General features: G+C 48.3%; 6 protein-coding genes across 7 annotated transcripts; 5 read left to right on the top strand and 1 right to left on the bottom strand.

The window, feature by feature from the left end:
* The first annotated feature begins 1605 nt into the window (after positions 1 to 1605).
* On the top strand, positions 1606 to 6058 carry mthfd2l (methylenetetrahydrofolate dehydrogenase (NADP+ dependent) 2 like). The gene is made up of 8 exons (XM_085909843.1): positions 1606 to 1760; positions 2656 to 2840; positions 2919 to 3041; positions 3207 to 3359; positions 4062 to 4169; positions 5427 to 5519; positions 5591 to 5716; positions 5901 to 6058. Exons 1-8 carry the CDS (start codon positions 1618 to 1620, stop codon positions 6014 to 6016), a joined length of 1047 nt encoding a protein of 348 aa, XP_085765969.1. The 5' UTR covers positions 1606 to 1617; the 3' UTR covers positions 6017 to 6058.
* Positions 6059 to 7104: 1046 nt separating this feature from the next.
* On the top strand, positions 7105 to 8704 carry epgn (epithelial mitogen homolog (mouse)). 2 transcript variants are annotated; one of them, XM_085909842.1, is made up of 5 exons: positions 7105 to 7249; positions 7314 to 7397; positions 7929 to 8049; positions 8155 to 8322; positions 8472 to 8704. In XM_085909842.1, exons 1-5 carry the CDS (start codon positions 7225 to 7227, stop codon positions 8524 to 8526), a joined length of 453 nt encoding a protein of 150 aa, XP_085765968.1. In that variant the 5' UTR covers positions 7105 to 7224; the 3' UTR covers positions 8527 to 8704. The 2 variants fall into 2 exon arrangements, with proteins under 2 accessions (XP_085765968.1, XP_085765967.1); XM_085909841.1 differs by having other exon boundaries at positions 8155 to 8349.
* A 1225-nt stretch (positions 8705 to 9929) lies between these two features.
* LOC147058722 (proepiregulin-like) lies at positions 9930 to 12542 on the top strand. The gene is made up of 5 exons (XM_085909844.1): positions 9930 to 10062; positions 11319 to 11405; positions 11799 to 11925; positions 12043 to 12186; positions 12342 to 12542. The coding sequence occupies exons 1-5, from the start codon at positions 10029 to 10031 to the stop codon at positions 12406 to 12408; spliced, it is 459 nt and encodes a 152-aa protein (XP_085765970.1). The 5' UTR covers positions 9930 to 10028; the 3' UTR covers positions 12409 to 12542.
* Positions 12543 to 14866: 2324 nt separating this feature from the next.
* On the top strand, positions 14867 to 17470 carry areg (amphiregulin). The gene is made up of 5 exons (XM_085910501.1): positions 14867 to 15006; positions 15353 to 15499; positions 15598 to 15793; positions 16215 to 16385; positions 17113 to 17470. The coding sequence occupies exons 1-5, from the start codon at positions 14970 to 14972 to the stop codon at positions 17210 to 17212; spliced, it is 651 nt and encodes a 216-aa protein (XP_085766627.1). The 5' UTR covers positions 14867 to 14969; the 3' UTR covers positions 17213 to 17470.
* Positions 17471 to 18261: 791 nt separating this feature from the next.
* Positions 18262 to 19588, bottom strand: LOC147058720 (granzyme A-like). The gene is made up of 5 exons (XM_085910534.1): positions 19441 to 19588; positions 19227 to 19368; positions 18866 to 19004; positions 18529 to 18804; positions 18262 to 18466 (listed from the first exon to the last, which is right to left on the bottom strand). The coding sequence occupies exons 1-5, from the start codon at positions 19484 to 19486 to the stop codon at positions 18281 to 18283; spliced, it is 789 nt and encodes a 262-aa protein (XP_085766660.1). The 5' UTR covers positions 19487 to 19588; the 3' UTR covers positions 18262 to 18280.
* A 2677-nt stretch (positions 19589 to 22265) lies between these two features.
* Positions 22266 to 26187, top strand: gpx8 (glutathione peroxidase 8 (putative)). Its single transcript, XM_085910535.1, has 3 exons — positions 22266 to 22496; positions 22657 to 22918; positions 23372 to 26187. Exons 1-3 carry the CDS (start codon positions 22305 to 22307, stop codon positions 23533 to 23535), a joined length of 618 nt encoding a protein of 205 aa, XP_085766661.1. The 5' UTR covers positions 22266 to 22304; the 3' UTR covers positions 23536 to 26187.
* Positions 26188 to 27259: the final 1072 nt, after the last annotated feature.

Genomic DNA, 27259 nt, shown 5'->3' with positions numbered 1-27259 from the left:
ACGATATCACGTCCCTCCCAACTTGAAAAACAAAACAAAACACCAAGCTTGTACCGGTTGGTATCGACGGGTCAAAAGGCGAGTGAGTGAGTGAGTGAGTCACATACGAGGGAATAAAGCGCTCGCCGAGTGACCGCTTTTTTCCCAACTTTCTTTGACTTTTGATGCCACTCTAAATGGGAAACTCAAATAACAGGAAAAAGTTAGCTCATCCCGCTAGCCGCTATTCATGCAACGACTTCCTTTCAACGAGAAATAGGAATGTTTTTGTAGTCATGAGAGCAAACAAGGAACAAATGCCGCCAGCATCCTTTTTTCAGTCTCTTGTCTCGGCAAGCCTTTGGGGTGTGGTGTTGACCGTGCACATTGGATCAAAACAAAGCTCACAATGGCTCAAAGCTTGCTTTCCATCTCAATTTTCAAGGGCAGCGAGGTCGACTTGTGGTCACCGTAGACGTCTGGCTTACATCAGACCGCTTCTGGGTTTGAACCTGTGTGGCATTTGCAGATTCTCCCAGTATTGGTGCCTGCGGGTTTTCTCCAGGAAATCCGGCTTCCTTCCACATTTCCAAAACACGCGTGTGAAGTCTATTCATGACTCACCTGCTAAGCCTGATGAGGAGAAGTGAGTCAAGAAAATGGATCGCTTTCATTCATCAGAATAGAGGTGAACAATTGAAATATGGTCAGATTTGATATCAGGTGTGCTTTCACATGAAGACACCACACTGCTATGTGTCATTTGAAAAAGTGAAAAGGTCCGTTTTTGCTGCGGCCAACCAAATCAATCAATCTTCCTGGATTGTCTCATGCAGAGAATTGAATTGCCACTTTGTTGTTCTCCTGGGGAATGAAAGGCGACATAGAAATGTCCTCTGGGTCATTTGAACCGATAGTGTTGACAAAATTGCCTTGAGAGGGAGGAGACACCTGATGCTCCTGGGATGACTGACGTCTTGGGAGAGCAATATTTGTTGCCATCTCGTGGCGGAAACACGTTGTGAACCGACTTCTTCATTTCAATCGATCGTTACAGTAAGTTTCAAAGGATGTGGGACCATTTGAATAAATGACACGTCACACTGCAAAAGAAAAAAATACATACTGTATACAGAAATAGTGATCTCTTATTTATTCACTCCGTGTTCCGGATACCTACATTAATATTGAATCCCCACTCATTATTACTTTTTTTTTTTTTTTATCCGGAATCCAAATCGTGGGATTCTTGGGAAATATACATATTATATATATATATATATATATATATATATATATATATATATATATATATAGATAGATAGATAGAGAGAGAGAGAGAGAGAGAGAGAGAGAGAGAGAGAGAGAGAGAGAGAGAGAGAGAGAGAGAGAGAGAGAGAGAGAGGTATCTTTTAAATTCAAGAAACTTAAGCCTATTTTTTTTCTCATTTACTCTTTAATTCATATTTGAATAACCTCTAATTATATTCGGTCGTAGCTTTATGTGTTCGGGTTGCACGCGAACGACATTGTCGGCTAGCACCTAGCATGGGTTAGCTTCCCGGTCTCTATGACAACGCTCACGCGCACTCTCTCTCTCTCTCTCTCTCTCTCTCTCTCTCGCGCGCGCGCGCAAACATGGCTGCCTCAGTATGCCCGCTCCGCTCCTACTGGGCGCTTTATTGCCGGTTGGCAGACCCCCACCGCTCCTGTCGGGCCAAGCTGCGGATCCACAGAAAATGGGAGAGTCAACGGAGGCACCTGCACCAATCGACGACGAGGTAATACCACTCAAAAGTGTCCGCTGGAGTCAAGCCTTTTTTTAATAGCATACGGACGGACGGACGGACGGACGTTACTTTCAAATGGAGGTGATGATGGGAGGGGAGCTGGGGGACGGACGGACAGACGGACGGACTTGGGAAGGACATGCGCTTCGACTGCAGGTGCTGCTGCATTTGCTGGCGTTGCGTATCAAAACGTCAACACGTTTGATAAGAAAAGATGACATCAGAGTGTCCACAACCAGCCAGATGACTGTGTTTGGAGCAAAGAAGAAAGCAGGCTAACCTAAGACAGTCAATGTCACTTTGCATTATTGCTCATCATCATAGCTTGTCACGCCAAACAGCCAACTATTCCAGGGTGTTCCCATTCACATTCTCGGAGGATGTGCTTGATGGTCTGGGCGCCCTGGTCTGGCCTGGGCCTGGCCTGCCCTGGGCCTGGCCTGCCCTGGGCCTGGCCTGCCCTGGGCCTGGCCTGCCCTGGGCCTGGCCTGCCCTCTCCACCAAGTTATCAGTGGGCCCAGGGTCTATCCTTTTCCCACCCACAAAATGGCAACCGGTTGGACTGTCCCGGCGTGCAATTGCTAAGCGTCCTAAATCCGTTGAAAACACCGTCAACGGACACATCAGGAGAAAAACCGCTGCGATGATGACGACAATAGAAAATCACTTTCCAATTGATACAACAGGTCGCCCTGTGTCTATCCAAAAGAGCGGCATAATGAAGCGCTTCTTCAAATTGCTTCCAAATCCAATCATTGTATTTCCACAGCGCACTTGGTGTCAGTGAAGTGCACTTGATGCGCTGAAGAAATATACGGCACGTTGAATCGGTCCTTGACAGCAAGCAGAACAGCGCTATCTGCCAAATATATTTGACCATTTGCAGGCACGCCGCCGTGGTGATTTCGGGGACGGCGTTGGCTCGTCAGCTCCACAGAGAGATCCAACGTGACGTGGAAGAGCTGGTTGCTCAGGGTAACATGAGACCTCATCTAGGAGTGGTCTTTGTGGGGGATGACCCGGCCAGCAGGACTTACGTTAGGAACAAAACACGCGCTGCCAGCACTTTGGGTCAGATGTCACACCTTTCTAAACACTAAGAAAAAGCAACACAGCTGTTGTCACCCTGACGTGTTTTTTGCACCCTAGGTATTTCCAGCGACACGGTGTTGCGACCGAGCTCCGTCTCTCAGGAGGAGTTGCTGGATCTAATAGACAAGATGAACCGAGACTGGCGGGTCAGCGGCGTGTTGGTGCAGCTGCCGCTTCCCGGTAAACAGCCCTGCAAGCGTAGCGTGCCGTGCCGCGCCGTGCCGCGCCGTGCCGCGCCGCGCCGCGCGCCGGCTCGGACCCCGCGGCTCCGGTCATACTCGTCGGGCAACACCGCTCGCTCCATCTTCGATGACAATCATGTCATCGGTGTCTCTCTCGACTTAGAGCACATCAATGAAAGAGCAGTGTGTAACGCCATTGCTCCGGAGAAAGACGTGGACGGCTTCCACATTGTGAATATCGGCAAGCTGTGTCTTGACCAGAGATCCATGGTGCCTGCCACGCCTGCAGCTGTCTGGGAGATCATCAAAAGAGCAGGTAAGCAAAGCAAAGCAAAGCAAAGCAAAGCATAGAAAAGTATGAAAATATGAAAAGTGCAATCATCGACTGGCATCCAAACACGTCTGTCTTTCAATCGGGCCGGCCCCGACGATGGCTAGCAAACTTTCCATTCAAGTCCACTAGATGGCGCCCAATAATAATAATTCTCTACCCTGCAATGGACACTGAATCATACGTCAACAATACATTTTCTCTTTCCCCAAAAAACAAAAGATCAAATCCTCCAGCCTTTTCCATTCTTATTTGTAGTCATTTGGTATTACAATAACAACGGTGGCGTGTGCTCCTCCTGGTCGGGAGAACAACTTGAAAGAAATGGGCCACAAAATGCGCATTCCAATCCAAATGGCCGACTACATATGTACCTACCGCCTTGGGTGCGTGTGTTTCGGAGGTTTACGAGATTTGGCCCGTTTTTGGACAAATCCGTGACCTCCTGACCAAAGTGTGACCCCGATCTAGACAAATGAATCACGATACACATTGACAAAGTCAAATCTGAAGAATTGGACTGTTCTTCTTTTTGTCCTCATCTGTGTCAGATATGCAGTCATTGGATGCTTATCATATTGCTAGCTTTTATCCTTGAGAGGAAGGACTAGGACAAATGGAGTGAGGTGCCAGGCATAATTCATTCCCCTTCAACTATTTCCCCTTGAAAATGTGTGGCTGGCGCAGGTATTGACACGGTGGGGAAGAATGTGCTGGTCGCCGGACGCTCCAAAAATGTGGGGATGCCCATCGCCATGTTGCTGCATACCGATCGCAACCATGAGCGCCCCGGCGGTGAGTGTGTGTGTGTGTGTGTGTGACTGAAAATTCACCCAAAATGATACGCAGAGCGCTGATGTCGCTGCACAATATGGGGCGGAGTCAAAGATAATATGTCAATCTAAAAGTACGTAAGCCATTTTTTACCGACCGAGCAGATCAGAAAAAAAGAAAAGAAATGAGCCTATTGAAAGTGAAGAGTGTTAAACGCTCACCACAATTCATCATGCACATTAGGTTTCATAATTCAACATTGGGCTTACTGTATTTCACAAGTGTAGCCTTCCTCTCGCATTGCCGCCGGATGTTTACCGGAAAGGAACACCGGGGAGTGCTTGTGCGGGCGGGGGAGGGGAGGGACTCAAACGGATCAGGCCACCTTATAAGGTTGCAGGAAGTTCCATAGGCATTTACAGGAATTCGCTTTTGAGTAGCCACCATATAGACACTTACAACTTGGCTTATTTATTGGTCGACTTGACGGGGCAATAAAAAGTGCCACGTCACGTCAAGCGAGAGAGAGGGAGGGAGGGAGGGAGGGAGGGAGGTACACCCGAAGAAGCAGGCGCGCCAATGTATTTGCACATATACTCCAAGAGTTGACCTCTCATTCACTCACCCGCACGGGCACAGGCACAAGCACAGGCACAGGTATGCCATTTGATGCTGGCGACACGCTCCGACTTGCCTTTCCTTCCTTTCTTCCTTCCGCCGCATTCCCTTGGAACGCTCCTTGAGATGGCCGCAGGCCTCATCTCCCGGTTACTGCTCAGCTATGACTGAAGGACATGCATCTTCTTGAAGGAAGAAGGGGAGAAAAAAAAAAAAGATCATTGCAACCATTGTGCCAATGATGTCAACGCTTTTGTGTGCTTTGAGAAGAATGGATGAAAACAGGGACAGAGCAGTTGCGGATAAGACTTTTCCTTCACTTTCCTTTCCCCGCCGCCGGCGCTTCTTCTGATTCAGTTCCGATTCCCCGGCTTGTACGCTCGCCTCGCCTCGGATGCTCCGCCGGCCGCGTAGGAATATGCCGTGGTAGTCATCCAAATGAACTGAGGAGATGTCATTCGGGCACCTTTTGGGCCAAACTCACGGTTAAATGTATTTACTCGGGGACTTGTCATGGAAGGTTTTGTGCGGAAGTGTGCCATTTGTACAAACAGACATACATCGGCCCACGTACTATACGAAAGTGAGTGCGGTCCTAGCGGAACGAAGCAACGTTGCGTGTGATACGTGACGTCTTTTGTTTGATGGCTTTCATTTTAGGGGATGCCACAGTGACCATCGCTCACAGATGTACGCCCAGAGAGCGGCTCAAGGAGCTAAGCAGCCTGGCAGACATCATTGTCACCGCTGCAGGTCATGAGACGGACCAATTGGAATGCAGAAATGCTCATCAAGCCACTGACTTGGCGGGACTTTGACTTTAGGTGTTCCCGGTCTGATCACGGCAGACATGGTGAAAGAAAGTGCGGCGGTCATTGACGTAGGCATCAACCGCAGCGTGGAGCCCAAAACGGGGAAGCTGAGGCTGGTCGGTGATGTGGACTTTGAGGGTAACTAACGACTCGCTTTTCGCCCCTAATGAGCAATTTGATTTGCTTTTATGGAAAAAGACTTTTTGCTTCTTTTTAAATTGGACTGGAAAATCACCACAGACGAGTTTTCATCCTTCAGAGCTACTGTAGGATTGATGGGCGTGTACGTACAGTGCTAAATGATGACTGCTTTTTGTTGCAGGCGTAAAAGAGAAGGCCAGCTATATCACTCCTGTTCCTGGAGGCGTGGGTCCTATGACGGTGGCCATGTTGATGAAGAACACTGTGACCGCCGCCAGAAACGCCCTGATGCATTAGCAGCGCACGCACGCACGCACACACTTGACATTGACTTTGGCACATACCTCCCTCCCTCCCTCCCTCCCTCCCTCCCTCCGGGTGGCAAAAGCTCCAGCCGTCTTCAATCTCACAAATGAACAAACCTCCTCCATAAGTCATTTGAGCCATTGAGAAAATGTCTGCAATGGTGATTTCAGCCTTCTTCTCCATCTGAAGGACTTAAAGGGGCGGCCATTTTTGCCACTTGCTCAGGTCAATCGTGGCTCATCTTGTGAATGTCACAAGACCAAACTCCCAAAGCAGCTGAGCCCCAATACCTGTCATTTTCTCTCAACAGAAGGTGGCAAAATCCCATCGATGGATGGATAAAAATAAGTCGTGAAGCAGAATACCGTATTTAGAATTGTCGATCAAATGTTTGAGCTGACTTCCCCTTTAACAGCATAGACATATAGGCTCTGGATAGCATGATGTTGAGCTCACGCTAGCTAGTATGCTAGCCATTATGTTTTGCAACCAAACGTTGGATACGTACCGACCGACCGACCTACCTACCTACCTACCGACCGACCGACCTACCTACCTACCTACCTACCTACCTACCTACCTACCTACCTACCTACCTACCTACCTACCTACCTACCTACCTTTCTCTTGGCACAACCGTTGACAACATCTGCTCCCTTCTCCAACGCATAGATTGCACCGGATGGATTCATTTGCTTTTCATTGACACGTTTTTCCGCCACCCGGAAGTGGCCCGGGGCCTACACAAGCGCACGGAGACTCCGTACCTGCTTACTTGAGACATTGATACCATGTTCCTTTTCATCTCTGACTTATTTCTTATGATAAGATTTCATATTTTTTCTACATTTGCATTCTTTGTGGAACACAGCAGGTTTCACAGGAAAGTGAACATGAAATAAACCGTGCTTTAGATGCTCTCCAAAAGGATTTTTCATGATCTCAAGTGCCAAGCGAGAGCGGTCATAAAGCGGAACGAGCCTCGGGATGATTCCGCCCCCACTGTGGCTCACATCTGCCCGAGATGGACTTGTCTGTGCGTGCAAAATACGTGGGAATAAAGGAAGTATGATGCAACTTCAGTTCTTTTGGAGGGGGGGGGGACTTCTTTTAGATCCCAAAATTCCCCACGGTTGGGAGAGTGCTCTATATAAAGTTGGGAGGATGTTCCGTAGCGCGACATCGGAGCTCGAGACAAAATGTTAACGCAGAGCCTCAAAGAGGGTGAGTTCTTTGTTGATTTCTTAGATCTGAAAGGTGAAATAGCAATGGAATGCTCCTTTTCCAGGTGTCCTCTCAGCCGTTCTTCTGCTCCTGGCCGTGTCGGGGCAGTCAGCACAAAGCACGAGAAATCCCACCCCGCTTCCAAACAGTAACTATCAATTCTTTGGGTTTCTTCGGCGAGCGCCATAACGGGCACTAACGCAGAAGTGACGAAGCCGACATTGACGTTCTGATATTGCGACTCGGCTAAACGAACGGCGCTTTGAACAAATCTAATGGTATGGATACAACCTTATCCATACGGCAGGCAGGCAGGCAGGCAGGCTGGCTGGCAGGCAGGCAGGCAGGCAGGCTGGCTGGCAGGCAGGCAGGCAGGCTGGCTGGCAGGCAGGCAGGCTGGCTGGCTGGCAGGCAGGCAGGCAGGCAGGCAGGCTGGCTGGCAGGCAGCCAGGCATCCATCCAGCCAGCCAGCCCTCGTGTTGTGCTACCTATGTATAATCGTTAGTTGGACGACAGACACGTACAGTAAGTAGTACTTGTTATTCTCAGTGTATTTCGGCGCCAGTAAATATCGATGGAAGTGACGTAAGCAAAAGTAGGAGAAGACGCTCGCTGAAATATTGGAAGCGATTATTGATCCATTTTGCCAAGTGTGTATTTGCGATTGAATGTGCCGCAGGCAGCACGGAGGATCCTCTACTTTTGAGTCCCCAGAGGCCGTGCGGAAGCCGAGACCGGGAGTTCTGTCTGAACGGCGGCGCGTGCATCTACCCCCAAGATACCAGCAAGCCCTTTTGCATGTGAGAATTCAAAGAGGCACTGGAAGGAACCCGCACGTCCGTCGGAGCCTCCTCGGCAGGCGTCGGTTGCTGTTGTCTTTCTGAAATGCTCCGTTCCCTGCGTAGATGTACGTCTGGCTTCAGCGGGAATCGCTGCCACTACGACCGCGAGGTGGACACCATGTTTTCTCGCCGTCTCATAGTAGCTGTGGAGCACCTCATTTCCCTCAGCTGCGGGGCAGCCGTGGTCGTCTTCGTTCTGGTCTCCGTCGCCTACTGCGTCATCCGAAGGAGGTTAGCGCCTTTCAATCAATTGATTCTGTGAGCACAATTGCAACACACACACAAACAAGGAGCATTTGTTCAAGTAAGACAAAGAGCTCGTTGGGCTTATGCACTTGTTTGTTATTTCTGAAACATACTTGTTGTGTTTTTGTTCTCAGGTATACAAAATCGACAAAACAAATGGAATGTGCACCATGTGAGGTGACGGTGTGACGACATCCTCCCGACATCTCTGCCACATTTGAGCCTGTCGATTTCTCGCAATCACAAAACAGCCAAGAGTAACAAAGCACTGTGTATTTATCTCCAAATAAAAGACGACTATTTATTGTGATAATTTATTTTGTTCCATTTATTTAATTTTGTACAAATAAATTCATGGCATTTTAAATGTGGCTACTCTCTTTTTTTTTTTCCAACCCCCCAAAAATCAACAACCCTTGCATACGAGTTCACCACCTTGATTTCTTCTCAGTGAATATACATACGTAACTACTTGCAATCAAATTTGGGAAAGAAAGATTTTGTAGCTTACAGACCACAGAAAATACCGACTGGGTTTTTAGGTCACTGTTGAAGGGGAAAGAAAATGAAAAAGATCATGATTGAGACCCTCAAATGTCTCATCAACCAAAGCATTTGAAAGTTTGCTATCACTTTGGTATTATTTGACTGCGTTTTGAGCTGACTGCTTGTAAGTCCACCCATTTCTTCCAAATGACAGTAGAAAAGAATGAAATACTTGACTCGAGCTAGAGAATCTTCTTGATACGACTTTCATTCACTCACAGTTTGAATTGAAGCACTGAAATGGACATTTTCCGCAACATTCGGATTCGTGCCAAACTACTCTTTTATTTCCCCTATACATCAAGTGTGCACGTCCAATTCATCCAAGCAAGAAAGAGCTGCAGCTCCTAATTTGAGCCTCAAAAAATGGAAGATTCTCTTCATTGTTCTTGTTTATACCTTTCAAAAGGGACCATTGTCGTCTTTGCAACATCAAATGGATGATGGAGCGCGATCGAGTATGGAATATCTGTGTCTGGTTGGTTGCCAGGACAGGACGGACGTTTAAAGCCGCCAATTACGGTAATGAGTGGTGGCGTTGACCACGACGACGACGACGACGATGATGCCTTCGGGGCCTTTGTCTGATCTTTTCGATTCTTGTCTCCAAGCGAATGACTGCCTGCGCGGCTGGCTGGCTGGCTGGATGGATGACTGCCTGCGCGGCTGCCTGCGCGGCTGGCTGGCTGGCTGGCTGGCTGGCTGGCTGGCTGGATGGCTGGCTGGATGGCTGGCTGGATGGCTGGCTGGATGGCTGGCTGGCTGCGCGGCTGGCTGGCTGGCTGCGCGGCTGGCTGGCTGGCTGCGCGGCTGGCTGGCTGGCTGGCTGGCTGGCTGGATGGCTGGCTGGATGGCTGGCTGGCTGGCTGGCTGCGCGGCTGGCTGGCTGCGCGGCTGGCTGGCTGCGCGGCTGGCTGGCTGGCTGCGCGGCTGGCTGGCTGGCTGGCTGCGCGGCTGGCTGGCTGCGCGGCTGGCTGGCTGGCTGGCTGCGCGGCTGGCTGCCTTTCGAGCGCACCCGCCCACCCAAGGCCACTTGAGTTCGCCTCATCTCACCGACAGCACAAGCCAAGCCAACACGACACTGGAGAGACGTGGAAGGTATTTTGCACCTTTTGGCAGAGCCGCACGTCATCGTTCCAAAGCAAATGGCAAAGTTGTCGGCGCTCCTCTCAATCTGGGGTAAGTGTGACTTTGTTCAGATGCTCGACTCCTTCAAACGCGATGCTCCATCGTGATCAAAGTGGCAAAAGTAACATTCGAAGAAACCGTATCAAGTTGAAAAAGTATTTCATCTTGTTGGTCATTTCATGGTTTCACCTAGTGTTGGTAAATTGTTGTCGAAAAGTGCCATTTCTCAGAGCAATTCTAATTGGAGCGTTTCGGTGATACCTAACCTCAGCCTAGAATGGTGAAACTCCAAATATTGATTTGAATCGCAAGACACAAACAAATGATCCCACAAAGAAGCATTCAATTCAATCACAAGGTCATTGGAGTACGTCCCTATTTCCTTTGATAAGAATCATTTGAATTGATCAAATGGTGTCATAGTCAAATGAATCAAGATGGGATATTTCTATTTTTGCTAGCTGTAAGCCATCATCTAAAATGAAACGTTTCACTCTGTTTAACGAATGTAAAATAGGCGTTTCCCTTTTTTACTTGAGCTATGAGTTCAAACAAAGTGGTTACACTTATCCCCACAATCGAAACAATCTGTGTGCCTGATTAAAAGCAACAAATCATCTTTCTTGGTCATTTTGTGTGCTCAGACATGAGGGAAGTGAAGAAAGAATACAATGTGAACAGCTTCCAATTACACTTGAAAGTTCCTTTCTTTTCTTTGTGTTTCCTTTTGGACTTCTTACAACATCAATAGTCTTAATGGGTGGGTGACAAACTTTGAAAGATCTTGTCAAGTGGATTCAGAGATTTTTGTTTTTTTTCCTCAACACGTTTGACCATGTCGCTACGTCATGTGTAAAGTGTCTACAATCGACACGTAAAACCAGAATAATGCGGTTTTCCTGCCGTTGGCTAATATCTACCGGTTGCACAAATGGGTCTCCGGCGTTGTCGTCAAACAAGTCAAAACATGACGAGGAGGCAACAGGATACATGGAGCCATGAAAAGAGAGGGGGAGGGAGGCCTGAGGAGAAGTCATTCATCAGGCAGGCAGGCAGGCAGGCAGGCAGGAAGGCAGCCAGCCAGCCATCCAGCCAGCCAGCCATCCAGCCAGCCAGCCATCCAGCCATCCAGCCAGCCAGCCATCCAGCCAGCCATCCAGCCATCCAGCCAGCCAGCCATCCAGCCAGCCAGCCATCCAGCCATCCAGCCAACCAGCCAGCCATCCAGCCAGCCAGCCAGCCAGCCAGCCAGCCAGGCAGGGAGGGAGCATGGCTTCACTATGCCATCTATATTTTGTGTTCAACAGGTGTCATACTGTTGTGGCCTTCAGTCCTGACAAAGAGCATCACATCCATTGTTCACACCACACACGCTGACTCGTCCATGTCTGCAGGTACAGTGGCTAGATATGAGTATAAAGCGCTTTTAAATGGCAGATGATGTAAATGATATCAGAATCAATCATTGAAAAATGTCTACTGTTAATTTGACAACCCAATTGGCAGAAAATGGAAAGCTTTTCAAGAGAAGTGAATACAAGCGCCTCTGATTCAGATGTATGTAGCGGAGGCTTTTCCGAGATCGACGTCTCGAGTACGGAGTCCTATGTATGTTGCGGAGGCTTTTCCGAGATCGACGTCTCGAGTACGGAGTCCTATGTATGTTGCGGAGGCTTTTCCGAGATCGACGTCTCGAGTACGGAGTCCTATGAATGTTGCGGAGGCTTTTCCGAGATCGACGTCTCGAGTATGGAGTCCTATGAATGTTGCGGCTGCTTCCACCTCAGGCCGTGGGGAAGAGCGCCTCCATGTGGTGAAACGCTCCACCCAGAATTGTGACTCCTCTTATGCCAACTACTGCATGAACGGAGGTCAATGCATGCTGCTGGTGGATGTCAATGAACACCATTGCAAGTAAGTGTCTACATATTTCTTGTGTGTGTGTGTGTGTGCGCGCACACTCAAATCCAATATATACACGTGTATGTATTTCTTTTTGACGTTTGCGCTAAATGACGTACCGCTCGGCAGGTGTCACAGCGGTTTCTACGGCCCCCGTTGTAGCAACCTGGAGCTGGTCTTCAAGCCAATAGGAGAGGAGCAGATGATCTTCATCATCTTCTGTGTGACTCTGCTCACCATGGGCCTGGCTGGAACTGTCTATTGCTGCTGCAAGTGAGTGGTGGCGTGGCGTGGCGTGGCGTGGCGTCTTCACTGGGAGATTTGTGCAATCTTGCCAGCGGCGGCAGCAGCAGCAGCAGCAGCAAAATCATTCACATTCAATTCAATTGACAATCATTCAATGATTCTTGTCTTTGTGCCGGCCGCAGGTACAAGAAGAATAAATGCAATCCGCAAAAGAAGCGGCAAGGCTACAAAGGAGTGCAGGCAATGTAGCTGTCCGTCCACGCCGGAAATGACCACACCACACCACACCACACCACACCACACCACACCACACCACACCACACCACACCACACCACACCACACCACACCACACCACACCACACCACACCACACCACACCACACCACACATGAACCATTATGTAACTTTTTCTCTCTCAGAAATTGTCCGTTTTTCATTTCAAACCTGCACTTTAGCTTTTGCCATGGTGTCGCTAGTATTTATTGATACCTTTCTGCATTTTCTATCCCTGAAAAAGGATGTCGATAATTTATTCTTCCAAAGACCTTGAGTGCCGGCGACCTTGAGTGCCGTGAAAGGCGCCGTACAAATAAAATGTATTATTATTATTATTATGACTTGACGTGTACACTGGAAGTTCTACCACAAAGCACAAAAAGAATTCATCTTGCTAGGGAGGGGGTTTTCGAGTTTTCCCCTTGCCCTTTTGGGAGCTCAAGATCAGGGGATGATTGAGAATATTTGTCAACTGCACATTGTGATTTAGGGCTATACAAATCAACTTGACTTGATCTTATTGGGCTTGATTTGATACACATGGTGTGTTTTACAAATACTCGTAGTTTTGCTTTTTTACATCTAGTTGTGTCGTTCTTTGTTGTTATTTTGTTGATTTTCATGAACGACAATAAACTTGAATTCAGTTGGGGAAGATGGTTTGTGAAGGCTCAGAGCGTCTTCTTTCATTGAGTGTTTGAAACTGTTCTTTTAGTGAGACGGGGAACATTTTGGACCTACTTGACATGTTTCGGCTACTTCCCGTGGGGCCCCCGTCTTGCGACGCTTCGAAAGATGTCAAGTAGGTCAAAAAACCACCGACAACAACGACGAGCCACAACTGTTGGCAAAGATGATTTGCGAGACAAATGTTTTGGTTTCACCGTCCGTCCGCCCGCTGTATTCGCATCATGCAAAATAATGCGTGCATCATGAGCTTGGTGTGCCTGGGTTAATATATAAGCAGCGCTGTAGTCCACGCACCCTTATTAGATCCAGTGAGCTGTTTCTAAGTACTCAATGAGTTGTGTCCGTGTGCTGCTCCCCATGCTAATTGCACGCTTAATCGTTAACTCGGGAGAATTGCGCTATTCTCGGAGGTTCTCGCGCCTCCTATTGTCGCTGTCACTCACTGGGTGGGAACTTTGCACTTGTGCGTCTTCATGTTGGTGGAAGTCAAGAAGGCAACTCTGATGTCATTTTCAATCGACCAATGAGATGGAGCGAAAAGAAGCGCATTCGCCAGGTTGCCTTGATATTTCCATCCAAAAGAAGCGGATTCGGCACGTTGCGTTGATCTTTCCATCCAAAAGAAGCGCATTCGGCACCTTTCGCTGATACTTCCATCCAAAAGAAGCGGATTCGGCACGTTGCGTTGATCTTTCCATCGAGAAGAAGCGCATTCGGCACGTTGCGTTGATATTTCCCAAACACCAATAGCGCAATGCTCACAGGCATATGTGCTTTATGAATGAAGTATGGTCTTCCATGATCAAATGGGATGCAGTTCCTCTCTTTTCTAGAATATTTCTGTCCACCCAAAGGACACCCGAGTTCATGTCACGATTGCCATTTCATTGTGCTGAGAGATGCGGCTGCTTTTATATTTTGCCTCGGCATTCAACGTGAGCCTGTTGGCAACATCCCTCCGAGCTTTGTGGCGGACCTTCCAGCCAGCCAGCCAGCCAGCCATCCAGCCAGCCATTCAGCCAGCCATCCAGCCAGCCAGCCAGCCAGCCAGCCAGCCAGCCAGCCAGCCAGCCAGCCAGCCAGCCACATTCATGTCGTGAAGTTCATCCCACGCCAATGACACGAAAAGAAAACATGGCAGCATTCCACACGGGAGCATTCCGAGGAGACGCAGACGATGGATGCGTAGACACAACAACACTAACCTGAAATGTACACAAATAGTCATGCACCTAGCTTGTTTTTCATGACGTTTAACTCATATGTGGCCGCCGATACCTTTTCATTGAATGTTTTTTTGAGATTTTGCGCAGTGTTCAAGTCAATTGGACACACACACACACACACATCACAGAGAAGCCAGCTTTTGCCAAATTTGAATGGCAAAGTGTCGTTACGTGACCATATAAGGAAAGAGGAAGACATAACAATTAAGGTGGGTGGGAAGGCCAAAACGTTGCCGGCCATAATGGCCAGGAGAGAGGTCAGACGGAATAAATCAATAAATAAATAAGTAAATCAATGGGATATAAACTGCTTCGCATTCCTTATTGCTGCTTTTTGAGGTTTGGGGATGCAAAATGTGTTTGTTGCCCTCGGCCGGCTTTGTTAATCATTACACACGTACGCACGCACGCACGCACGCACACTCCTCCTGAACAGCAAAGGGAAGGCAAGCCTGCGTCTATAAAGGCCGCGCGCCATGCACAATCCCAGCAGAAGTTAAGCCAGCACAGCACGGCACGGCACGGCACGGCACCGCACAGTCTCCTTCTCTCACACTCGTCGGACTAGCAAAGTTGCCGGCGGCGGCGGCGGCGGGCGCACACTCTTTGTCCTAGGATATGAACACCTTCGTCCTCAGCTGCCTCCTCTGCTTCGGTAAGTCACCGAAAGTCGGGAAAGAGTGAAAATGAGGAATGTCTATTCAGGCAAGGACTCGTCTTGCGCAAAGAAGGAGCTTTACACTTGCCATATCGCAGCCTGATGATTACAATCCTGTGCTTTTCACCAATTGATAGGCGAAGAAAGGAGAAAATCCAATCGATAAAAGCTTCAAATCCGCTCCAATAAATAAATACATTGGAAAAAAAACATCTGAAATTAAAACAAGAACAAAATCGTCGTACAAATCCAAATCTTAGACATACATAGATGGAAGAACGTCAAGATTGTGCTAGACACCTTCTCGGATGTACTGTTAAAGTACTCTTTGTTGCATTTTCAGTACTTTTCAGCGTTCTGGCCACTCGGGCATCTGAGGCGCCGTCGTCCTCGGGCGAGCTCAGCGGCGGAACCGTGGGCTCGGCCTCAGGGGAGCTCCTCCGGGCTCTAGGAGGCAATGCCGACGGCGACTATGAGGAACTGGCGCCAAGTAAGTCTGTCTGTCTGATATCAGAATAAACTGCGTGCTGTCTTAACACAAGACGAGATTTGGCGCTCAGACAACAAATTGACAGAGTTTCTTTCCAGTTGATGACAAGAAGAAGAGAAAGGGCAAAGGCAAGAAGAAGAACAAGCAGAAGGGCAGGAGCACCACTGCGCTTAACCCCGAGCACTCTTTCTCCACTCAAGGCCGCACCCAGGACCCCTGCAACTCCACCCACCTGGACTACTGCATCCACGGCTACTGCCAGCGCATGGAGGGCCTGCAGGAGCCCGTGTGCATGTGAGTGACTGCCGTTCATCCGTACCGTTGGAACTCGCTGACAAATGCATCGAGAGATAGATAGATAGATAGATAGATAGATAGATAGATAGATAGATAGATAGATAGATAGATAGATAGATAGATAGATAGATAGATAGATAGATAGATAGATAGATAGATAGATAGATAGATAGATAGATAGATAGATAGACAGACAGACGGACGGACGGACGGACGGACGGACGGACGGACGGACGGACGGACGGACGGACGGACGGACGGACGGACGGACAGACGCCCGAGGACCGCAGAAGGCGTAAGATGCAGTCAAATCCCACTTATGAACTGGCAAACGGGTTGGAAAACAACGCCACCTTTCTACCCAAGACCGGGATTGAAATGGTAGCAGCCGCCTTAACCCTCTGCCGCCTTTTTGCAGCTGCATGAAGGGCTACGACGGCGAGCGCTGCGGGATCCAAACCTTGGGAATCCTCAGGAACGAGTCGGAGCGCAGCGGCGACACGGAGTGGCTCCAGATGGCCTTAGCCGTCACCGCCGTGGTTCTGTCTTTAATCAGCTGCGCCGCCGTCCTGCTCGTGGCCTGCGCGCAGTGAGTAGACCGCAGCCCGGACACCTGTTGGATCGATCAAACTGCTGCAAGTACTTTCAAAGTGAACATTTACGCTAAAGGATGAAGCAATGTAAGGTGACTCGCGGGAAAGCCCGTCGTGATCAGATGAAAAAAAAAAAAAAAATGAAAAAAAAAACAGACAGCCAAGCCAAACCAAACCACTAAAACGGACGGGCACGTACATCCTGTGACTTGCCGTCGAAATATGCTGACGCATCAGAAAGCACGCAACACGCCGGCCGGCCAGCCAGCCAGCCAGCCAGCCAGTCAGCCAGCCAGCCAGCCAGGCAGCCCGGCCAGCCAGCCAGCCAGCCAGCCAGCCAGCCAGCCAGCCAGCGCACCTTAATTTGGCAGGAAGGAGCTCATGTTACAGCTGCAGATAGAGCGAAGCGGGATAGCGTGACAACTCACCTGCAATCCTCTTATCAATATGTAACTAAAGATCTTCAAAGCAGGACCAAAGTTCACAAGGTTAGATTTGATGACTCAATTGATTGGGAGTAGAATTGATCACTTTGAGGATGAAAACATCACCAGACAGATCACAAAAGTGAAGATCGTAAAGCTCGTAAAAAATCGTCAAATTGTACACAATGTGCATTTGACTGAATATCGATGAGAAGGAGCTAGTGATGTTTTTTTGGGGGGTTTGTTTCACCCAATGAATACGTGGAACACAGCAGCTCTAACTAACACCTTTGTGTAGTTACAGGTGGCATAAAAACTTCCTGGCGTCCTACCTGGGCAGCTGGTCGGAGCAGCAGAAGTTGCACAAAGCCGCCGCCAGCGACAACGTGGTGGTGTGAGCGAGCCAGAGAGCCGGCCGGAGCCGAGGTCAATTGGCAAATGGTCAACGGAAAAGCCCGGCGTCTGTCTCATCAAGTACAATTGTCCATTTCTCATGTCCGTCCACAGCTGTCTGGCCGGCATCGCGGACGAGCAGATGCGGAAGATTGAATAAATGCTTCCTTCATCCGATGCAATGTCAACTGGCTATCATTTGTTTGCCTTTAATTTATTTGCTGTGATTATTTATCTGTATGCGTGCTTTTTCTTCTTCTTCTTATGATGACACAAATGTGGGGATGTCGAGCATTCGTTCAGTCAACAGCCAGTTGTTTGCTTATTTATGTATTTATTTATGTATTTATTGTACTGCTCTTGTGTTGTCATCTCAATTTCAAGGAGAATAAAGCGTCCGCCGGCCGTGCTACTTGGCTCTGACCTTTTGTCTTTATTTCAACACCATCAGAAGGACCACAGATATTTTTTCTCCGAATGTCCGAATGGGAAGTGGCCGATTTCGATTTTGAAAATGGATTTTCCGATAGCAATCGGACCATCTGAGAGATCCTACTGATGAGGCGCTCTTTCAATCGTGAAATGGAAAGAGAAAAGCCGTCATACGTATGCTCTGGGAATGAGTCACATCCAACGGAACACCGTGGTGATCCCGAGCCACGTCGGGATCCCCGCGGCATAGGCGGACCTCCAACTTGCTTTGATCCACTTGATAAAATAGCTTGATGTGGGTGTGTTTTTGTATTCATCGCCACGGCGACCGGGTAAACACGCGCCGCCGCTACGGCCGGTCACTCCGAGACCTTTCATTACGAGTTCAAACAAAGGACACCTGGAATTTCCAGGCAGGCGGGGTGTGGATCGCTCATTCACCTTTTTTTTTATTATGGAAGCCGAGCGCTACGACCTTTATCTCTCTCTCTCTCTCTCTCTCTCTCTCTCTCTCTCTCTCTCTCGTTAAAATGGTTTTCGAATGACAAAAGAGGTCGGTGGCTTTCACAAGGTGCGCGTATGCAAGCCGTTGCACGCAAATAGGAAGAAGAAATGCATTGCAAACGTTTGTCTCGTCATCTTTATTGAAAGGCTCCGAAATGCGGTTGGATTTCATTTCCGCCTATGCTTTGTCTGATCCATTTGAGGTGGCGCTCAGAGAGAAAGGCGTAGACTCCGGGTGGCTTCAAGAGGCCGCACTTCTTGGGTCCGAACGACGTAATCCCCACCAGGTCTCCTTTGCACATCAGCGGACCTCCCGAGTCTCCCTGGAGACAGGTCAGCGTGAGACTTGACAAACTAACACAAGGGTCACAAGCAGGGCACTTACGGGGCAGGTGTCGGCCACCTTTTGACCCTCGGAGCCGGCGCATATCATGCCCTCGGTGATGACCGGCCTTCCGTGGTAATACTGGGCAGAGTTGCACGTTTTTCTGTCCATCACGGTCACGTGGGCGGACATGAGGACGTTGGACATGCTCTGGGTCTTGTCGCTCACCCTGCCCCAACCGGCCACCGTGCAGCGGGTGCCGCCCTTGGGGTCTTTGGCCCTCTTGGGCACCTTGAAACTCTTCACCGTCTTGGTTTTCTTCACCGGTTTATCCAGCTGGAATTGGGAAGAGTTGAAAAAGAGCAAACGATGGCAATAGAAAGAGAACGCACCTCACCTTGAGCAGCATGAGGTCATTGTCCTTTGTCTTGCGTTGGTAGCGGGGATGAGGAACTTTGATTCGGACGTTTCTTATTTGCCGATATGCCGTCTCATTTTTGTCGATGGCGTGTACACCCAGCCACACGCTCTTCGTACTGCAAACATGGCGAGCGAGCGAGCAAGTGGAGCATGAAGGTCTGATATATGATTGATTGATCGATTGGTCGATTGGTCGGTTGATTGATTGATTGATTGATTGATTGATTGATTGATTGATTGATTGATTGATTGATTGATTGATTGATTGATTGATTGACATGTGCAGAAGCATATCTGAATGCAAAATGGTATTTCAGGAGTAAAAATGCGTATCTTACTCATTACAATGGGCAGCGGTGAGAACCCATTGCGGATGGATGAGAACACCCCCACAGTAGGGCTTTTGTCTCACCAGCAGCGCCATGTAAGGCAGCGAGTGGGGCTTGACTTCTTTCCCACCGATGATCTCTGCTGCATTGCCTGTCAAATCAAACATCATATCAAAAAGAATCAGCTTTCTTTCCGTAAGGCTTTGCAATGGCTTTTACTCACTCGCCGCCACCCAGAGAAGAGCCACGGTAAAGGCCGCCGAGAACATTTTGTCTTCTGTGTTAAGCCCAGCTCGGTTCACGCCTTTTATTCTTGTGCAGGGTGCAAAAAGATGAGTCAGCAAAACGGCCACATCCCTCACGTTGCTTTGTGGCACTTCTTCTCACTCCGCGGTCGCTCGCTCGCTCGGTGCGTGCGTGTGCAAGAAATGAGAAGAGAGAGACTAAACTCTTGCACAATGTAGTTAGGGCTGGAAAAGAAAGAAATCATAGTCACGTGAAATATTCTTCTCTTTCTCATATTGCAGAATGGATTGAAGAAGTCAAATTCCTTGTTTGGCACGCTCAAACATGGCCAATAAATGCTTCTTGAAGAAGATTTGGAGTCCAAGTCAGCTTTATTGTCAATTTTCTTCACATGACCTTTCCCACCGCTCTTGAGAAGAAGTGCCACGTGAGAGATGTGGCCCTTTTGCTGACTCACTCACTCACTCACTCACTCATTCATCTTTTTTTTTCTGCTGAAATTCAATTTTGACTTTCATCCAAACATAAAGTTTGTCATTCAAAATACAAACAGAGGCTAATCTCCCATTTTGGGCTTCATCGTTTTACATCAGGGAGGGAGCGAGTGCATCTCATCGGTCACGAGCGTCAATGAAAGTCAACAAAAAGCATTTATTGCCATTTTCATTTCTTTCATTGGCAAGTAGGTCATGGAGAAGAAATGAAGACAGAGGGCAAAGAAGAATTCTTTGTAAATGCTGTCTTCTTGCTCTCGGTCACCGCACTGTTTTTCTGTCTCACTCATGTGGTTTTGTGGCCTATAAATGAGACGTAGCTTTTCCTCTTGAAGCGGTCGCATCGAGACATTTCAACTAACGTTCAGTGGTTGGCTGTTAAAAGTGGAGAGTGGCTCAATCACAAAGAGAGAGATTGCAAGTCACTGCATCAAAAGTCTCTGGATAAGATAGAGATTGCAAGTCACTGCATCAAAAGTCTCTGGATATTAGCTCTTTCAAATCCAAGCTGCAATTAAGCTAGTTGTCACATTGCGGGCGGGCGGGCGGGCGGGCGGACCGCAAGTGTTATCGGGAAGTTTGCATTTCGTCTGCAAAGGTGACGTGATGACCGAAATGCAAGAAATCTTAACCGAGTTCGAGCTCCGGGAAATGACACGTTCCACGTGCGTGGGAAGGCACCGATCCGCTCCCACGGTGACGAGCTGCTTCGCGTCACCGTTTGAGGCCACGCGCAACACACGCACGACCCCGATAGAATCCAATCCATCTTTATTGCCATTGTCACATGTACAAGTGCAAAAAAGAAAAAAATAGAGAACAAAAATACAAGCTAAAAGTGGATCCAAACCACAAACAGGTGACACCCCCAAAAAGGCCATCTCAAGCTTACTTGCAAGGGAAACGAAAAACGTTTCAAATCTGTCATGATCAAAATATCTCGTCTTCACATCATATCCAGCATTTGCAGAACCTTGACAATGTTGCCAATGTCATTGGTGAAAATGTCAGCAGCAGATTTTTACAATAATTGACTCACCGTTGGACACAAGCGCCGCCTAGTGGTCAGTGAAATGATCACCCAATTACCATTGGACCTTCTTTTTTTCTCTCCAACTTTGAAGAACAATAAATGTGCAATTGATCTAGAGCAGGCAGGCAGGCAGGCAGAGCTTGTGCGACTTTCAGAGCGTCGGAGGGAGCACCTGTGAGTCGGCCGGCCGCACGGGCAGGCTGGACGGACGGACGGCCGCAGCTCGCCAGCGGTGGTGATGTATGTGTCTCAGCATAGACAAGAGTATCATCAACATATTTCTGACGAAGCATTCCTTTCTGTAGGTGCTGAACAAGAATTTCAAGTCTTGTGAGTAAACCACCGGTGGGCTTCCGATCACGTTTGCGGTAAGTCGTCACCTGCTGAGAAGTTGCTGTTTCCAAGAAAGACCTCGCGCCCGCCACGAACTGGTGTGAAGGCAGCGTCCTCGCATTCTGTCCCACAACTGCTGAGTCAATCAATACGCGGCGGACACATCGCACCGCTGATTCAGCTTGCACGTCCGTCCGTCCGTCCGTCCGTCCGTCCGCCTGTTTACCAGTCCATTGTGCGTCTGTCTCCACCTTTACAGTCCAAGTCCATTTCTGAAAATAAATCCGAAAAATATACCATTATTCTTCCCCTCAGGTGGTGGTTTTTTTCTTTCTTTCTTTCTTTCTTTCTTTCTTTCTTTCTTTCTTTCTTTCTTTCTTTCTTTCTTTCTTTCTTTCTTTCTTTCTTTCTTTCTTTCTTTCTTTCTTTCGGCCTTTGGGATGATGCATTGTGTCTTTGGTGCTGTGTTGCCGTTGCATACAATCAGTCTTGACTCTAGTTGAAGAAAAAAAAGAAAGAAAAGGACGTCTTTTATTTTTGATTTCATGAAGACACCAAATCCACACTTTGACGTGATGACCTTGTGCTCTCTGGGCTGTGTGTGTCCTGATGCCTCGAGTCTAACTCCATCCAGCCTGTGACAAACTCCGTCCAACTTGAATCTATGCCGAGAGCGCCGTCCTGCGGTCAAGGGCGTACTCGCAGTGGGACTCTCGCGACTGCATCTGTGGTGGGTGAGCCACGAGACGTGATGAAAAATATGAAGTTAACAATTGCCACATTTGATGCCAATTGATGTCACGTCTAGTGGGTTATTTAAGTGAAGTACTTCTGGTCTTATTTTGAAGAGATCTTGTTGCGCTATTTCCAGCTCGCTTCACTGGCTGCACGGCTGCGCGGCTGGCTGGCTGGCTTCCTCCCTCCCTCGCTCCCTCCCTCGCTCCCTCCCTCCCTCGCTCCCCGTCGGTTTCCTCCTCCAAGATGGAGGCCTTAGGGGGCTACCCGGTCAAGTCGTCCGGGCCCAAAATTCGGAAGTTGACGGTTCTGTTGAGCATGACGGTCGGGGTGGGCTGCTTGTTCCTGCTGCAGCCCCGAAAAGCGGTGGACTTTTATTCTTTTGAGGTGAAAGACGCCAAAGGGAGGGTGGTCTCTCTGGAGAAGTACCGAGGAAAAGTAAGTCCACATCATCAGCTGGATTTCGGACAACGCCAACAGAACGTTTTCGTTCAGTTTGTTCAAAGCCGTGCTCAGTGTGCAGCTATTATGTTTGTCTGTCTGTCTTTTTATTTGGGGGGAGGGAGGAGAAAGCGCTTCAACTGTTCCCTCAATGCAGGCTTCCCTGGTTGTCAACGTGGCTAGCCACAGCGAGCAGACCGAGGAGGCTTACGAGTCCCTCCAGGAGCTCCACAAGGAGCTGGGCACGTCTCACTTCAACGTCCTGGCCTTCCCTTGCGGACAGTTCGGCGACACCGAGACGGGAACTAGCAGTTCTATCGAAGCGTTCGCTAAGTCCACCTACGGCGTAACTTTCCCATTCTTCGGCAAGATCAAATTGATGGGCTCCGAGGCCGAACCGGCCTTCAAATTCCTCACAGGTACGAGTACCTGAACGCACCACCGTCGAGCGAGGGAACGAGGGAGGGAGGGAGGGAGGGAACGAGGGAGGGAACGAGGGAGGGAGGGAACTCACTCGTCTGAAGAAGCCGAGCTGCCGGGTTCCAAAATGGAGTAGGCGGTGAAAGCTAGGATTTCCGAGTGTCCCTGGACGCGACGCCACCTTTATGGATGCATAGAATAGAATAGAATAGAATAGATCTTTATTGTCACATGTCAAATCCAATCCATGCATGCATAAAGTCCACGACGATAAAACAATTCAGTCCAAACAGTTGGCCCGCTCGTAGTAACTGAAATACACAGAGGTTTCATTACTTCAGCATCGGTAATGAACAGAATACAAAAGCAAATCGCTTCACTTGGTACATGGTAAAAAGAGAACCCTCTGTATGATTCCTTTTAATCTTGTCGAATTTATCTTCATTTTTCAGATTCTGTGCAGAAAATTCCCAAATGGAACTTTTGGAAGTTTCTCGTCAATCCCCAGGGCAAAGTGGTACGCTTCTGGCGAGCGGACGAGCCCATGGAGAGTGTTCGCCAAGAAGTGGCCACGCTTGTGCGGGAGATTATCCTGAAAAAGCGTGCCGAGCTATGACGCCGTCGTTTACTCCGAGCTGTCGATTGGACGGACGGACGCCCGCCCGCCCGCCCAGCCTAACCCTGTCCTGCGCCGTGACGACCGGGACCGGCAGGACTGAACTACGTTGAGTGTGGTTGGACCGTAAATCCAAATGACCGTAGAAGCAATGTACGGCTAGAAACGGATGGATGGATGGATGGATGGATGGATGGATAGAAAAGAAAGGAAGAAAAAAAAAAAAGTCAATCAGGAGTTTTCCTCGACCACTGATGGCTGTTCAGCCACTCAAGTGTTACATTTGAAACCTCTCAATTGAACGTTTGTTTGTTTGTTCATCCAAATTAAATTCTACATCGTGTAACATTATCTGTGGCTTGTATATGCTGCTGTGTAGCGTTACCGATGTGGATGCGCGACACAGCGAGGATAATCGGGCGCTGTCATCGACTGAATTGTGTAAGGTCACTTCTCGGGTAAGCTCTCTGAAAATCTCATTTTGCACTCTGAAAACGGTTGTGCTTAAAGTCCAGCCTGCAGAATGGGAAGTCTTTTCCTGGCTCCTGCGAGCTGTCTGCCACTTGCACATTCACACAATGTGCAATTGGATGTTGTTCTTCATGTCCCGCTTGAGTCAAAAGCTTGTCGCTATGCTTACAACCAAACGGCGCTCTGGTGTGTTTGCAGGTTGCATGGACAGTCGTTGGGCAGTAGCGGGTAAGCTGGCACGCAGCAACCGACCAGCTAACAAGACACTGCCTCACGACCGTCCACGGACAATATTGACTCACCTGTTTAGGTAACATTCAAAACGACATTGCGGCCTTGTTGAATGCAATGTAGAGCCATCTCGAAGGACTGAGGTTGCTACAACAACAACAACAACAACAACAAAAAAGTGATTGATGCTGAAGACTGAAACTTCAACTCACAATGGCCGGCCGTGGACACACAGTCGAGATGTATGACTTTAGCGCCGCCTTGTGGAATTTCAGGGTGTTTCAGAAAGAGCGCCAAAAAGGCCGCTATAGTCAGTCAGTCGTTGGTGAAGAGTGAAGCTCGCATCCCGAGCGTAGTTTGAGCTTGTCTCAAAGTGTAACTGTTGAGATAGCAGAGCGCTGTGAGCTGGCACAAGCAACTCCAGCTAACATGACACTGCCTGCTCACCAGTCACAAGTGGTGCGCCCTCGCGCGGGCAGCGAGTGAAAGCACGCTGTCGCAGCCCTAGCAAAACTTCAAGGAGCTTTACCTGGAAAGGATCGTTTCTCCGCTTTCCTGCCACATCCGGCTGCATTCTTCTCCTTTAGATCTTGCACACTAGACGTAGACGAAACCTTTCTTTGTGTGCGTGCGTGTGTGTGTGTGTTTCTCACTGGCTGCCCTCCAGGCTCATGTTCGTCTCCTAAACTCGTCTTCTCTGGCTCTGGCTCTGGCTGTGCACCTGCAGTGTGTTGTCTGCTCTCTCGCTCTCTCTCTCTCTCCTGGACGCCCCTAGCTACTAAATAGTCGTCGCCCCCCCCCCATGGGCGCTCTCTGCAGCGGGAAACAACTCTTGCTTCTCCTTTGTGATTGGCAGCTTTCTCTCTCTCTCTCTCTCTCATGAAGTGCGCCTTCTCCTGATTGCCTTCCCTCCGCGTCTTGGTTTCCACTAGTAACACGGACGCAGCAGTTAAAGAGCAACTATCAGTTGAAGGCCAGATTGATGTCAGTTCAAAGTTTGCACGATTTGTTTTAACAAGGAGTAGGGGGTTCTCATGAAAAGGCAACAAGAATTCTAGGTTATAAATGGAACTCTATTTCCCTTATTTATAATTATCGATTAAAAATAGAATGCATTTGACCTCATGAAACAATCTATCATAACATTTGTTCTTTCTAATTGTTCCCATGACTTTTTATTCCTAATTGTTTTCATCTCTTTTTGGAGTGGGTCTTTTGTTGACACACGTTTTTCTGCTATGCCACGAGGTGAGTGAGGTACATGCTATACTGTAAGTCATCAGGGTTGAACAATGGAAGTGGAATGCGACGCCTCGCAACGCCTCGCAACGCCGCGCAACGCGGGTCTGTGGCGCAAAGTCGGCTGAAAGGCGCGAGTGGATACGCGCTCCTGCCACCTCCATATGTGCCCACCCGCGCAGCGTGCACGAGCACCGAGTGTGATGCATTGAACAAGTGCTTGGAGAAAACCCGAGCATGAGCTCAAGTAGGTTTTGTAACGTACAGTAACCGTTAGTTGGCCAGCTGTGGTCTAGCGCACAACTGACATTCGAGAATAAATTCACATTTGATTTTGAAAATTCTAATCACGTGGGGAAAACGATCAAGCGCCACATTTGATTTGTAATCAGCCAGCCAGCCAGCCAGCCAGCCTATTCAAATCAAAAATCAAAAGTTCATTTTGTCTGTAAACGAACATCAATCATACTGTATGTCATCATATATTTGACCAATGAAAGAAAATGTTTGTTTGCTTGTTTGCTTGCTTGTTTGTTTCCCCACCCTTTATTTGACCATGCAGGTAAATCCCATTGAGATGAAGAACCTCTTTTTCAGCTGTTTATTATGATCGTTAATTGTGTAAGGACCTATTTAAATCATGCTGTTATCCAAATTAGAAGATGAAATACTTCAAAATGCATTTCAATGAATCAGTGGCATGAAATGAAATGTGTAACCCTGATTTTCAACTGAATTGACTTGTATTTGATGCTTCCCGCTCGCCCGCCGCAGCCTGAAAGACACATACGTGCAGGTTTGCTTTGGGTTCGGGTTAGAAAGCAACCAAGCCATTGTGCGATCAGATGAGATGTTTGGCGCTAGCTTGAAGCGCTCAAATGAAAAGACGCGGCCCCACTTTTGGTCGGTAAGAAACATTTGCTTGCATGGAATCCCTCCCATACGAGATGCACATAGCGTCCCGTCCCGTCCGTCCGTCTCACTGTACAAGCTGCGATATTCAACGCGACTTCCGTGCTCACTTTTGATTCATGCCGCTTCAGTCAAGGGCACAATTAGAAGCTTCAGCTGTGAGTGTCATTCAAAATGAAGCTTTTTTTTTTTTTTTTTTGGACTAATTTTTCATACCCATTATGTTTTGGAGCTCTTGAGAATGTGCAAGTGTCCCTAATATTTTGCCACAGTGCTTGACTTGATCCAGGTTTTGTTATGTCCCAAGCCAAATTCCAATCCATTTTTCATACCCCACGGTGCAAATGGGTCTCCTCCTCCTCATTGAGGCTGGCCGCGCGCGCATGGCTTTTTGTAAAGCAAGCGCACTCGCTTTGGGGACCTTTAAACAGGTGCCTGACTCGAGGTCCCTCCCACATTATCTACTCAGGTTGACGCCACTGTAAATGCCACATCAGCGTCACATTATTGACACACGTTCATCAAGTCAAGATTCTTTTCATTGGGTACATACAGTAAGGGAGCAAAAAATGAATGTGCCAAATCACTCGTCTTTTCATTTCTTTATTGGCGGGTACAGCAGTGACAGGTAAAAAATAAAAACATACACTCATGACTATTAAATAGATTGTAAAAAAAAATGAGCGAGCAGCTTTTGCCACATTTCTTGCTTCAATTGAATGGATGTTGAGCTGCTCCCGCCCGTGTGTACACCTTGGCCACCTTAGGGGCAGGATAATACAGATACGATAAATGGAGATACTCACTCATAAGGTGCAAGTAGAAGTCATTTATGTATATATATATATATATATATATACACACAGACATA

This window comes from Syngnathus leptorhynchus, chromosome 4 (genome assembly GCF_054491065.1).
Source record: "Syngnathus leptorhynchus isolate UIUO chromosome 4, UIUO_Slep, whole genome shotgun sequence".
Lineage (NCBI taxonomy): Eukaryota > Metazoa > Chordata > Actinopteri > Syngnathiformes > Syngnathidae > Syngnathus > Syngnathus leptorhynchus.
Note: the sequence above shows the minus strand (reverse complement) of the source record. Positions and strands in the feature narration are given on the sequence as shown.

Coding starts and splice junctions, on each gene's coding strand:
- epgn (XM_085909841.1), top strand. CDS start 7,225: ATGTTAACGCAGAGCCTCAAAGAGG. Junction 7,398..7,928: donor TCCCACCCCGCTTCCAAACA/GTAACTATCAAT, acceptor AATGTGCCGCAG/GCAGCACGGAGGATCCTCTA. Junction 8,050..8,154: donor ACCAGCAAGCCCTTTTGCAT/GTGAGAATTCAA, acceptor TTCCCTGCGTAG/ATGTACGTCTGGCTTCAGCG.
- mthfd2l (XM_085909843.1), top strand. CDS start 1,618: ATGGCTGCCTCAGTATGCCCGCTCCGCTCCTACTGGGCGCTTTATTGC. Junction 3,042..3,206: donor GGTGCAGCTGCCGCTTCCCG/GTAAACAGCCCT, acceptor CTCTCGACTTAG/AGCACATCAATGAAAGAGCA. Junction 5,717..5,900: donor CGGTGATGTGGACTTTGAGG/GTAACTAACGAC, acceptor TTTTTGTTGCAG/GCGTAAAAGAGAAGGCCAGC.
- areg (XM_085910501.1), top strand. CDS start 14,970: ATGAACACCTTCGTCCTCAGCTGCCTCCTCTGCTTCG. Junction 15,794..16,214: donor CTGCAGGAGCCCGTGTGCAT/GTGAGTGACTGC, acceptor GCCTTTTTGCAG/CTGCATGAAGGGCTACGACG. Junction 16,386..17,112: donor CTGCTCGTGGCCTGCGCGCA/GTGAGTAGACCG, acceptor ACCTTTGTGTAG/TTACAGGTGGCATAAAAACT.
- LOC147058722 (XM_085909844.1), top strand. CDS start 10,029: ATGGCAAAGTTGTCGGCGCTCCTCTCAATCTGGG. Junction 10,063..11,318: donor GGCGCTCCTCTCAATCTGGG/GTAAGTGTGACT, acceptor TGTGTTCAACAG/GTGTCATACTGTTGTGGCCT. Junction 12,187..12,341: donor ACTGTCTATTGCTGCTGCAA/GTGAGTGGTGGC, acceptor TGCCGGCCGCAG/GTACAAGAAGAATAAATGCA.
- gpx8 (XM_085910535.1), top strand. CDS start 22,305: ATGGAGGCCTTAGGGGGCTACCCGGTCAAGTCGTCCGGGCCCAAAATT. Junction 22,497..22,656: donor TGGAGAAGTACCGAGGAAAA/GTAAGTCCACAT, acceptor CCCTCAATGCAG/GCTTCCCTGGTTGTCAACGT. Junction 22,919..23,371: donor GGCCTTCAAATTCCTCACAG/GTACGAGTACCT, acceptor TTCATTTTTCAG/ATTCTGTGCAGAAAATTCCC.
- LOC147058720 (XM_085910534.1), bottom strand. CDS start 19,486: ATGTTCTCGGCGGCCTTTACCGTGGCTCTTCTCTGGGTGGCGGCGA. Junction 19,005..19,226: donor ACCGCTGCCCATTGTAATGA/GTAAGATACGCA, acceptor CCATGTTTGCAG/TACGAAGAGCGTGTGGCTGG. Junction 18,467..18,528: donor AGGTGGCCGACACCTGCCCC/GTAAGTGCCCTG, acceptor ACCTGTCTCCAG/GGAGACTCGGGAGGTCCGCT.